General features: G+C 33.0%; 1 protein-coding gene across 3 annotated transcripts in view; it reads left to right on the top strand.

The window, feature by feature from the left end:
* The window catches only part of LOC106692712 (phosphatidylinositol-3-phosphatase SAC1), a 51,725-nt gene extending 38,148 nt beyond the window's left edge, over window positions 1-13,577 (top strand). For all 3 annotated transcript variants that reach the window (XM_067053028.1, XM_014438815.2, XM_067053029.1), the window contains 5 exons: window positions 813-937; window positions 1,014-1,115; window positions 3,991-4,051; window positions 10,249-10,422; window positions 13,469-13,577. In XM_067053028.1, coding sequence (XP_066909129.1) covers window positions 813-937; window positions 1,014-1,115; window positions 3,991-4,051; window positions 10,249-10,388 — 428 coding nt within the window. In that variant the 3' untranslated portion in view covers window positions 10,389-10,422; window positions 13,469-13,577. The remainder of the gene's footprint in view (window positions 1-812; window positions 938-1,013; window positions 1,116-3,990; window positions 4,052-10,248; window positions 10,423-13,468) is intronic.
* Window positions 13,578-13,940: the final 363 nt, after the last annotated feature.

Below are 13,940 nucleotides of genomic sequence, written 5' to 3'. Positions count from 1 at the left end.
TTTCAGGGTTTAATGTTTAAACTGAAAATATGAACTAAGGCCCTCAAAACTAGAAGAAAATTCCCTCTGGAGGTTGTCTCTTGTTTAGGAGATATTCATGTCTAAAAATTTCCATGATAAATAAATTGTTATTAATATTAATGATAAATAAATTGTTTATTGTTAAAATAAATAAATTAATATGTATTCCAACTGCTTTATAATGAAATAAGTATTAACATGCATATTAAATGTTGTTTAAAGTGATTACTTTGAGCATTAATACATGCTCGGCATCTTTCTTCCTCAGTAGCTGCAGCCAAATGGCACTGGATATATGTTATTGTTATGCTCTCTAGATCTGACACCACTTGAATTTTTGGTTTGTGGTGACATTAGCCAATAAGTTTATCCAAGCTCAGTCAATGACTTTAATTATGTACAAAGAAAGTTAATTGAAACTTGTGAAACAATAACACATATCCATTGCCATAAGGCCATTACTGCGTGTAAGAAGGATACCGATGCTGTCTCTATGCTTTTATTGTCTTAAATCAATTTGAACAATATTTAATGTAAATTTTAATGTTCACATTTCATTAATACAGTAGTTGAAACACATATTAGTTTATTTATTATACCCTAAATAAATTACAATGGAAATCTTTTAACATGAATATTTTCTAACCTAAGCATTAACAGACAATACCTCCAGTTGGAATTTTTTTCTTGTTATGAGTTCCTTAAGTCATATTTACAGTTTGGAAACTTGACCCTGAAACATTCTGTATGTATATACATATATATATATACATATATTTATTTTTTTACAGGTACAGGGGCATTGAAGACAGATTATACTAGAACAGGGAAAAGAACCAAGGCTGGATTGATTCGAGATGGGATAAACACTCTTGTTCGATATTACAAAAATAATTTCCTGCATGGTTCTCGTCAGGTATAAAAAAAAAAAAAAAAAAGTACTGTCTTTCTTTATAACTAAGTGTTCTTATTCAGTTGGCTCTTTATTCAAGGATGCATTAGACCTTTGGCTTGGTCATTATCGAGTCACTTCAGAAGAAGGAATAGTCAGCCGAAGTCCTCTTGAAGTTAAAAGGGAATTCAAATATACAGCAGTAAGTTAATAATAATCAACCATCAAAAATTAATTATTAAGTTTTTTTTTTTTTTTTTCGGACAAGACTCCCATTGGAGTCCTATACTGCAATTATTAAGTTGATGTTTCTTACTATTCTTTACCGTATATAATGTTAGTACACATGCAGGATATCATTTCTACCTGTTTTATAACCTATGAAAGTTAAACAGCGACACCGAAATCAATGAGACATCTGAGTTTGAATTTGGGAAACTAATCCATCGATGTTTGGATTAATTCCACTGATACAAAAAGGTTAAGAATTTTCCAAATTATGGTCAGTCAACCTTGTACGATGGTTTAGTTTATTAACTTTCATTATTGAAAAGAACTGTTCGCATTTATAAGTGCTGCCAAACGCGCACATCAATCTTATTGCGAATTTTTTAAGCTGCGGAAAATAGTGTTCTTCAAGGTATTTTTTGTAGAAATTGCACAACTCCACGTCTTCAAATTTAGGTTTTAGGAGTGAGTTTTCTTGAATCTCGATCAACTCAATTTGCAAGTGTGCTGGAGAATTTTGTTCATGTTTTTGAAATCGCTAAATCTGTTCGAAAATTGCTCCGACAGCAACTTGAGCTCTTCAGCCTATTGAGCATAAGCAATATTTTGATACGCAGAGAGCGTGGTGAAATGGTAACTGTTACCAGACAGCATCTGTGCCTCCCACAGGCGGATTTTGTTCTGAAACGCTTTCAAATGGCTTTATAAATTATTTAATAACTGTCCTTGTTTTTGAAGTTTCAAATTTAAATCATTCAAATAGTCTGTAAGGTCGACCAGAAATGCTAAGTCACATATCCATTTTGGGTCACTAAATTCAAATAGTAGTTTATCTTTTATTTGCATAAAATTTGCTATCTCATTTTTAAGCTCATAAAACCGTTTCAGCGTTTTCCCTTTGCTTAGCCATCTGACTTCACAATAATATGTTATATCGTCATATTTGGCTAATATTTCATCCAAAAACGCCTTGAACTGACGATGAAGTCCTCGGGATCGAATAAAATTGATGATTTTTACTATAACATTCTGGAGTAGGATGGACTTAGAACGCAAGTTCTGTTGGTGGATAATGTAATAAAGGGCTATCAAATCATCTTTTTGCATATTTAATTCAGTTGCTTTTTCATTCGAAATTTCGATGAAACCTTTACGTAAGCCGACCATAGAAGGTGCACCATTTGTGCATACACCAACTAATCTTGACCATGGCAAGCCAAAACTTGTGAATACCTTTTGAACTTCATTAAAAATGTCCTCTCCTGTAGTGGTTCCTTTTAGCAGCTGTGAAGCCAACAATTCCTCAGTAACAATGAACTCTTTATCAACACCTTGAATAAATATAGCCAGTTGAGCTGTTTCGGACAAATCGGTGCTCTCCTCTAATGCTATGAAAAATGATTTAAAACCAGCCATATGGTTAGTAAATGTTGTTTTTATATCATTAGCCATCATTTCTATACGTCGGACAACAATTCGTCTTGACAAACTAATTTTTCCTGATTTGAATCTACTTTTATTCCCATGTAAAAGCATTAAATTTAAAAGATATTCATGTGGATTGTAAGAGCAGAGATTCAAGTTTCCAACAGTTTTAATTATGTTGAATTTGGATAACAATGTGAAGAGTTATTTTGTATATAAGGGACAGGGACTTTGGCAGAAAAAAGTATCCTCCAAAAATCAAGCCCAAAAATTTATTATGAACATGACTTGATTTTTCCTAAACAAAATTTTTTTTGTGTTCTTTACTCCCCTTATAAGTATAGGATAACTAAAAATTTATGGAAGAATTGAATTATGATTTAAAGGGCTGGTTTTGTGGTGGGAATTGGTAATCACATGGATAGGCAGAGTATTCAAAAGATGGGATATTTAAATAGAGGCTTATTACAGCCTTAACATTTGATCAACTCATAAATATAATTTTTTTTATATTGACTTTTACAATATTATTATTATTATTTTTTTTTTAATGATAACTTACATCATTAATTTTTTTATTTTACTTCCGATTCACCCATTTTAAATTGTTTGGCCATTCATTCCACCTTATAAATTATTTTCATTTTCCTTTTATTTATTTTTTTAATTATTTGTTCGTTCCTCTTCATATATCCTACTTTTCAAAATCAAAATCATCACAGCCATTTTTGATAAAATATATTATCATATTGGTATTAATTTTATGGAAAAATTAACGCTCTACAACATTTATCCTCGGAGTTATCTTAAAAAAACTGAAAAACGTCCCATTTTAGATTATATTTTCGCTTCTGGGAGCTGACGTGATCCTGCAAGGAAGAAAAAATCCTTGGATATTGTTATTCGACCATAGTCAATTAAACTGATAAAAAAATTACCATGTATTATTTCTGTCCAAGATTACCAAATCATTGACCTATTGTATGGAAGGATGAATTAAGGGTGGATTTTAGATAGCTACTCTTATTTATTAGTAACTAATATAGTAAGATTAGTTAAGGCAAGTGCATAAATAGGAAGTTATCTTATATTTGTCTATATGGTAGAGCTACCATCGATGGTCATTGGAAATAAATCTATTCTATTTACTTCAAATTACCATAGATGATAGCTCTTCCAACAAATCAGATTTGAGGAAAATTCCCAATTATGTACTTGCCCCAAATATGCTCTTACCTCACATATAATTAGTATACTAACTTTTCTTTTCATAGGTATTTAATTCTGTCTTTTTTTTTTACCATCAAATTGGTTTATTACATTATTACATGGTCTAATCACAGATACAAAATACCATTTTTATATAATATCTGTTATATGGTAACTTATAGAATTGTTGAATTAATTGTTGGTCTGTTTTCCAGTTTCCACTCATCCTCCTTGTTGCTATCGCCATGTTCTTTGCAAACCTGGTTACACCGAATGGTATGTATATAAATTATTTATAATTTCATAGTAAGTTATTCATAAACCTTCTTTTCAGCTTGTCATGTTTCATAAATTAGTTTAAATATTTAATTTATAATATTTTAATTATTCATGATTTCTGTCATTTAATTATTCTTCAGTGCTTTTTAGTCTATATATTTTTCCTGTGTTTGTGTGTAATTTACTTATAATTCATATGATATATAAATTACATATGTGTGAATGATTATGTATATGAAGTATGGAAATTTAAACAGTTGATTATTTTGTTTAAGATTGTATGTTTATTTTATTATTAATATGTATGCTTTATTTATTTTTTCGTGTTTTTTTTATTGTATATTTTTTATTATGTATGTTTATTTTATTTGTTTTATTATTATACCCTCTTTGCAAACCAATTATATCCAGAGTTATTGTTATTTGAATTCTACTAATTTTATTTATTATTTTAGAGTTCTAATATTTCAGACCATTGAAACTTGTGGACGTATAAACCAATCAATTCTAAGTAAAATAGGAGTTGATTATATCAATACATTTGACTTATTATTATTGTTGTTTTTTTCACCCACAACTGTTGAAATAAATTAATTATTTAAAATATCCAATATCAGATATAATTTTTGCCTAATGAAGAGAGAACCATGTAGGTTAGGTTTAAGTTAAATACAATTGATAACATAAAAATGCCAAACCAAGGAAGAGTGGGGAAATGGGTGAATTACAGGGGCTGTCAAACAAGTAATATAAGTATAGCTTTTCCTAAAACTTTATGGGTCTTACTAACTTCTCCAATTTTGACCAGCTCCGATTACTTTTTTGTCCTCCTTTGTTTACATTTAAACTGTTAGCTGCCCTCTTGTCCATCCACTGTTTCTAGCTGTAAAGCCCTTATTCTTTGTTTACAATAAAAGTGCGTTAGTTTTATTATTATTTTAAATTACCAAGTTAATTACTTTTTTAAAAATACTTTCTTAATGCAATTAGTTTCTTGGCTCAAGTTTAGTCTTATTAGAACAGCGGTTCCCAAATTTGTTTCCTAGCGGCACTTTCATTAGGTAAAAAAAGTTTTGTGGCACAATTATCCTGAAAGCTGTTGTATATATAGAAAAAAAATCTGGTGTGGTGCACGCATCATACAACTTTCTCTTACCATCCTACATATGTCCCCAAACATCGTGTTTATTGGTGCACTCATGTTGAAGTTATCGTTATTTTTATGTTATAAAAAAAAAAAAAAACATTATAAAGGAAGGCGAAACTTATGAACAAAAATTTGTATTTTTCTGTTTTTATATAAATTCATATTTTAGGATTTCTCGAGGTGGGAGTAACTAGTATAAATTGTGCTCCTGCCAAGAATACAACACTTTAACAAAAGATAACATATAATGCAATTGGTAAAAATTGAATTTTTTTGTTATAATTGGATATTTATATTTTTCTCTTTTGTTTATTTATAAAATTCCTTAATATTTTGTATTGTTTATTATTACTAACAATGAGAACTGTTTTTTTTTTTTCAAATAAACAAAATTAAAGGTACTTTATATGGTGAAAGCATCCAAATCTTTACGTTCAAAAATGAGACTCCTCTGTCTAAGTCTGCATTTCCACCCCTTAACCAAATACTCCCTACACTGAGCTTTAATCTCTTGCTCCAGTATAGCAAGAGATTGCTCTTTCTTACGGTCCAATTGCTGAAGAAGATCACCTTTATTAATTTTCCAATCCTTAGTTATTGAAGAGCCCTTCACCACCATTACCGGATCTTTTCTTACTTTTCGCAGGACTGACTATCCGGTATTTTCACAATTTCAGTGTCAGACCTCGGAGGCTTAGGGCGAGGTTTCTTCCTCGATCTTTTGAGTACTTCTTGCTAGTGTTCTTCTTGTGGTTCCTAACATTGAACTGCTGAACTTTGAGTGTAAGTAGTCTACATTATGGTGCACAACTTAATCTACTTTGGGTTCTACGGTTTTCTTCGTATTCTTCCTCTTATCGTTTGCCAAAGAAGGTGTGGTAGTTGTCACCTCAGATTTAAGGTTAACAGCATTCTTTATGGGTGAACTTATTTCCATTGTTTGGGTGTGGCATCTGAAGTTTCGATAGGGAGGGCAGCTGTAGCAGGGGGATTTTGCAGGCACAACTCCTTATCTTACCATGAACATTATTGTTTTTTCAAATATAAGAGAGAAATTGTTTTATCTTGTTCCCAAGGTTCTGCATCACCTCTGGAGTAGTTAGTCTTGTGGTATTAGATGCTACAATGGCCAAGTCTCCAACCATTACAGCACTGCGGTTATATGATGACGATGTCAGGGAACCCACTATCGCATTCCCTTTTGATGCCGGTACTGGGATTCCGTGCACTGTACCACAATCAATATCGTCTTCCATCATTAGTGATTCAGACATTTTATACTTCCTGCCAGGTTTTAAACAGCCGCCTCTAACCTGAGGAACAGATGCTGACCAGTACGCCACCTATTCTAGGGTGGTATGCCTGAATTTGGGTCCAGCCCTGATACTTTATTTGTGTTTTTTTTTTTTTTAGTAGGGTAGGTGGAAATCTTCAAAAGACACGGATAGGCCCGTACCTCTCTGTGTGTGGGACTTTTACCCACTAAAACCACCTCCCTACAACTGTACCTTCTCCATGGAACTGCTGTTAGGCATTACTTCATGGAGGGAAATGGCTGAGTGCTGCCTCAATATTTTCTTCCCATCATTTTCATTGCCTGCTATCCCTCTCTTCCACTTTCATCTTCTTGAGGATGACTGGTGAATCTCTTCACTGCTTCCCAATGCTGGTCTGAGCACAGCATATGGTTCATTAAATTTTCTGGTGTGATGCTTCCTCCACACACTCTCCAATTCGCTTCTTTCCTCAGCAAAGCGAATCCAAATGAAAAACACTTGCTCCGCTGTTTCCTCGACAGTCTCACATCCAGGGTATTGTGCGGTGTTGTCCAGTTTGAATCGGTACTGGTAGACTCTAAAGCATCAATGTCCAGTCAACAATTGGGTTACGTAAAAATCGAACTCACCCTGCTGGAGGCCATACCACAAGCCAACATCGGGTATTAACCTGCGAGTCCACCACCCGGTATCTGCAGCCTCCCAAAGCTGCTGCCACTGGTTGATAGTAACTTTTCGCTCTTCTCTGGAAATATGAGAGCGTTGTCCATAGTGCTTCCTTCTTTCTTCAACAAGGAGTTTCACAGGCGGCGTTCTGGCTATCACGCACACTGCCTCATAGGAAACAGTTTGAAAAGCACTAACTGTCCTTAAGGAAACTCTACGATAAATGGAAACCATCTTTCTCCTGTATGATTTTTGAACGATCACTTCTTTCCAAATTGGAGCTGCATATAACATAATAACATAATTGAGGAGTCAAGAGTAGCAAGAAGCCTTATGCGACTCTTCCTAGGACCTCCAACACATAAGGAGTGACATGCTATTATAGCTGATTTGGCACTGATATGTTCATATTTAAGCGGAGACGGGTATCAATCATGACTCCTAGGAATATTAAGCAAGACTGGGAAGGAATTTGGTGCTTACCCACTGTGAGAGTGGTGGACTCAGTTTGCTTTTTGCTAGGGACTAGGAGAACCTCGGTCCTGTGATTTGCAAGTTGGAGGCCTACTGAAGACAGCCAACCTCAGACCATAGCAACAGCTTACCTGGTTAGCGATGAGGGTAACTTCTTCTAAGTACTTTGCCGCCACTACCACTGCAACATCATCTGCGAATCCCTCAACCGTGGCTCCCTCTAGCATTGTCAATTTGAAAATTGCGTTATAGATGACGTTCCACAGAAGGGGCTCTAATACTGTTGGACACTACCAGTAGCCTCGTATTTCCTTTGGCCAATGTCTGAAAGATAAAATAGAACTCTCATAAGATAGACTGGCACCACCAATACTCCTTAGGGCATCCAATATACAGGTCCATCTAGCGGTGCTAAAAGCATTCTTAACATCTAGACTGATGATTGCTGCATAACACTTAGTACCTCTTGCTCCAACATTTGCGGTATGGGCTATCTTGACTACCGATCCAACAGCTTCTACCGTGGATAGCTCTTTACAAAACTTATATTGCAGTAAACAAATTGGACGATAGGTTGATGGGTGTTCCAGTCTTCCCTTACCCTTTGGAATAAGTATGAGGTGCTGTCTCTTCCAAGGTTTTGATTTGAGCCTGCACGTAAGCAAGAATTGAAGAGATCGATAAAAAGATCCGTCTGTTTCCTGAAAGCCACCTTCAAAGCTACATTTGGAATTCCGTTCAATCCTGGTGCCCTGCCATGTTGTAGGTCTGTGGCAATGTCCTCTATCTCTTCCTGCGTGATTTGTGGGAAATCCGTTGTGTATATATTGTCTATACATCCAATAATAGTATTCGCTTGTTCTAGGAATAGTGTGCTGACAATATTGTCCACAACATTTGATCTTGTGGGGAGTTGCATTGTGCCTTTACTTAGTTTCCTAAGTACTATTTTGTAAGGCCTACCCCATGGGTCTGCATCCACCTCATCATAAAGTTCTCAACAGCACTGTCATTTGTTTTCTTTAATGGCTTGTCGGAGGTTCCTTCTAGCTCTCTTGAACTCTTCCTAAAGCACAGAAAACTCCGGAAGACGTCTTGCTCGCTGGTAGTGTCTTCTAGTTTGGTTTTAACACCGGCGAAGATTGGCAATAGTATCCATCCACCAGTACATTGGGTCATAGCTGCCCCAGCCACAAGCCCCAGATATAAAAGAGGTCAGTATATACGTCTTTTCCTTGGCTGACCCTTTCAATTCACATTCATCCTCTAGCATTAACGTGAATGAAATGTCATCAAAAGTTTTTGTCTTCCAGCCAATGGTTCTCCATGGATAACTCTTCTTTCTTGTAGGCATATCCAATGAAATCAATATAGCCTGGTAATCACTGTGTGTTTAAAATCCACAAACCTTCTAAGTAGCGATCCGTTGCAGGCGCCCACTGACAAATGTCAAATCAGTGATAGATGATCTTCCTGCTCTTGTAAACATCGGGTTTGTTCTGGTGTTCATAAGGAACATATCACTTATTTGTGCAAAAGCCTTCAGAAGAACTTCAGTTGCCCATGCGTTGAAATCACCAGCTATGATAGCTGGCTTATGGCAACTATCCATAAGCCTCTAAGGCAATGCGATCCGAAAAATTCCCAAACTCCTCGATTGTGATACTGGAATAGGCTTGATGATCTTTTCTTGTACAAAGCCGGAGTGCTTCAGTATTCACTTCCTGAATAGCTTGAGAATCACAGGCCCAAATAGCAGCTTTACCCTGCAATCGTATGATGACGACACCGGGGGATGTGCTTGAACATTCCCTAGCAACGCCAGTACTGGGGTTTTGTGCCCCTGCACAGTAGCACTATTAATATTATCTTCCATCATTAGAGACTTCAGTCATTTTTATTTTTCGCATTTTATACCTCATGCCAGGTTTGGAACAGACACTGACCAGTACGCTGTCTATTCTAGGAACCATCGCACCTGGATTTGAATCTAGTTTTGGTCCACCCCAGGTATTTTATTTCTCCGGTTCCTGCCAAATCTGGTAAGAATCCTCCTGTCTGGGGGAATCTATAATCCCCCTATTTTTTTTTTTTTTATTTACTATCAGAAGTGTTAGTCATCTTATGTTTTATGGTATGGCATATGGTTTTATTTTATTTATTCTATTCTTATTTTATATATTCTGTTAATTGTTGTTTATTTTTATCTTTTCAAATTCATTATTTTATGACATTTTATAATTTCATTTTTATTTTTTATTTTACTCTAAGGCTATAAAGCCTAATTTATGCCTGTATATTATTCTAAAGGGATCAATCCCAAGATAAATAAAGATTATTATTATTATTATCTACCACCTGGGGAGGCACCCGATGGGAGACTAGTAACTCCACACGTAGGAGTGTGTGTGTGTGTTTATGTGTACGTTCTTTGCTAGGAAAGGGACAAAAAAGTCAGTGAAGTCTGTCTGATAGACTCTTGTATTCATTCTGTGTGCAGTTATTGATATTTTTTGGCCAACCTTATCTAAACTGTGATCAACGTTTATTGAAAAACTTAATTGACATTTATTTTATAATAAATAAACTAATTTTATTTTTTATTTACAATATTGTGACCATTGTTTCAGAATATACAACTGGCACTCTCCTGTCTCTCATATTTTGGTGCTCTATGGTGTCAGCAACTCTTACCGCTATCTTTTACAATGGTTCAGAGTATGTAGATTGCCCAAGACTGTGCCCTCTACTTAGGTCACCATCTGTCTAGCTATGCAATTATGAAAGTGGTATAATAAAATGAGGTATTTAGTTTTAAAAAAAATATCAATATTTCTCATTTACCGTAATTTTATTTCTTTTTGAAACTTTAACAGTACATTGTCTATGGGAAATAAGTGTCAATCTCCTCCTACTTAATACCTGAGTGCTGAACGGTTGATACAAGAACTGGGAAAGGAGAAGTCGAAATAGCCGTTGGAAAATTAAAATATTATTAGCAGCAAGAGCTAACAATATTCTTAGTGAACTAAACAAGGCATGTGTTGAAGGTGGAGTTTCTAAAATACAACTTTTAGTTAAAAAGATCTGGGAAATTTCCCGAGGCACGAGGCAATCTCTTTGTATTCCAGTTTGCTAAAAAACATCGAGGACCGGTTGTAATAACTATTGAAGTGAAGAATCACACTCCTTCCAGTATATGAGTTTCTATATTATTTTATTATGGAGGTATGGCAAGAAGGGGCAATAACCAGAATATTGGGATATTCTTTCTATTATTTGCATATAAAATCCATTCAACAATCCTCTTTCAGGAGCTATTCCCATTCAATGAGAGAGAAGTAGGCTTATATCAGGCTGGTTTAATGGGAGGAAGAGCTATAATAAGCCCAAAGATTTTTTATTGGAACAGGCCTTGAGAGGACAGAGGATCATAATATATGCACACACTACCTCTTCATTGATTTTCAGAGGGCAAATAGACAGCATTCTGATGATATCAAGAACTCAAGAAGTAACCCTTTTTCGATTTGAGCATTGCATTTTAAGAAAGATATTTGACCCAATACCAAATATTAACCAGGAATGGTGGCAAATTAGAACAGGCAATGAAGGTGTACGAATTAATTGAGAGGCTGATGTATGATAAGATAATCAGGATTGACTGATTATGATGGGTTGGTTATATTCGCTGGTTGTCTGGAGAATGTTTATTGTGGAAACTACTGGAAGGGTAGACCTATGCAACATGAGAGGTAAAAAAAAACTAGAGTTTGATTGGTTGATAGAATGGAAGCAGACACTCGGGCTATGCTTGGTTTCCACAACTGGAAGGCAGTAGAACGTCACAGATATTGATGTTGAAGTTATGGGAGCTCAAGACTACATGAATTTTAATTCCGTAAAAAAAAAAAAATTTAGTTGATTGAAACAAATCATTGTAATGAACATGTTCCCTTTACTGCTAAAGTAAATGGATTGTACAGTTTTTGTTTTTTTGCTTGCATGGATTTTCAAATGTAGTACTGAGGAGTGAGCAAAAGAAAGAAAAAGTGTCACACTATCACTGAATTTTATTAGTTGGGAACAACTCTTCACTACTACCGCATGATCACCATTATTTTTTGAAAGATAACAAATGAAAATTATTTTACGAAAATTTGGTTTAAGTAAGAAAAATATTTATATCAACATATTCAACTTTAATTCTTGTTCGTCTTGCTAATATTTTATGCTTGGCTTTACTTGATACGCTTTTGGAAGGGACAGAAACTTCTTCTGTAATATTACGAACTTAAGAGCAAACATCTATCTAACTTTTAAGCAAAGCCTGGATTTTTATGCAGTAAAAACACCATAATATGTCATATAATATGTAATAAAACCTGTGAAATATGCAATATAAACTATATAATACACAGCTAAAAATCTTTATAAGTACAATAACATAGCTTAAATATTCTAATATGCCTAAAAATGGTTCTGAATAAAGAAAGAAATAACAGAAGTAAGAACAAATTAAAAAAAAAAAATGTTTATCTTATTTCCATAGATCAAAATATAACCTTAACAATTAAAACATAATATGACTGACACACTTTCTAAACAAAAATATCAAAATAATAAAAACTTACAATTAGTAACAAAAGAAAAACAACCATCATTGGATTTAAAAAAGATAACTGAGTTACAGTAGTAAAACAATAAATAAATCAAACAAAAATTAATTGAATATATTTAAAACAAATAATATCCAAGTGCATGTGTAAATAAATAGGAAAAATAATGTGAGGTTATATTTAAAAGTTTTAGAACTAAATAATACAAGATCACAATATAGGAATACTGAAAGGCCGATTTAGTTAAAAAAACTACATTTGAATCATATTATTTATCAAAATGTGTTCTTACATTATTATTTTGTTTCTTTTGGTTAGCAAATTGAAATCAGTATAAATGTTAAAGGGATTGTGTCATGGGTTTAGCAATGTCTTGTTAAATCTAAAAACAATCCCTGATCAATTTACATGTGTAACGAAAAGAAAAATAATAATACATTTCACTTGTATTGGAATTTTGATTGACCTCTGGTTTTCTTTCATTTGAGGTATAGTTGGTATAAACAATTTTTTTATCTATTGTGAAAACCGTGCCATCTTTGGTTTTATGCGGTTCAACCCAAGATTTTTAAATTTAAACTAAGTGACTCATTTACTTCTAGCATTTTAAAAATAATAAATATTACAATTTTTTATGAAAGGAAGAAACAAACTAAACTTGAATCGGAGTGTAATGTTTAAAATGGACAAAAATAAAAAGTGGAGTATTGGAAAATACTTATGGAAAAAAATCCATAACAATTGTTGAAAGTGAATTGTTCTTGGTAACTTTTAATATATTGTTCATTGTATTACTAATTAATATGAAATTCATCGTCATTGTTGCATTTTAATTTTTTTTTTTTTAACTGAAATAGTCCAAATATGTTAATTCATACATTTATCATCGAAGATACATAATAAAACTTGACTAATTTCATCTGGGCACATTGATTCATAAAGATTTTTAATCAGTGGCTTAAAAAAGTATGCAATTGCATGAAAATCCAGGCCTTCCTTATAAAACAGCTAACATCCTTTATAAAATAAATGAGTGTTCATTTATTTATTTAAAAAATGTACATATTAAATTATTTAAATGATATACTTTTTATATATATATTTAGGACAAAGTGTTTCATCAAAATCAAGTTTTAAAAATTTAATTTACTATTATTAAATCACTGTTGTTTATATTGATGGTTTATGTGAAATATGTGTTTGTCTATTTATTTTACTTTATTTTGTTTAGGTAATGCTGAAGAAGAATCCTGTTTTTCACTGTTTCAAGATGTAAAAATTGTTATCAGAAAGTTGTAAATTATTATGTATAAAATAAAGTTCTTGTATTTATATCTTCATATTTATGGTATCTTTATTTAATTTTAGATCCATTTATTTATTTTAGATAATTTTTGGTCATAATTTATATTTATAAAGTTTGATGAGGTTGTAAATAATAGAATAAATAAAAATAATGTTTTGATCCTAGCTAATTGAAAAAAATTTGTTACAAAATAATATCAATATCGGTGTGTACTTAGATAAAAGTAAATTTTAACTTTTGTTCATTATACTAATTTCTTCATACTAGTATTACATTATCATGATTCTGTTTTATTATTGATTAAACATTTTCACTCAATTTATTAGTACACATATTTATGTTAGCCAATAAAAGAAAATTGAAAACAACAAAGAAAGTAAATTCCATATCTTTGAAT

The sequence above is a fragment of the Halyomorpha halys genome, unplaced genomic scaffold, assembly GCF_000696795.3.
Source record: "Halyomorpha halys isolate HHAL.00 unplaced genomic scaffold, Hhal_1.1 Scaffold68.1, whole genome shotgun sequence".
Lineage (NCBI taxonomy): Eukaryota > Metazoa > Arthropoda > Insecta > Hemiptera > Pentatomidae > Halyomorpha > Halyomorpha halys.
Note: the sequence above shows the minus strand (reverse complement) of the source record. Positions and strands in the feature narration are given on the sequence as shown.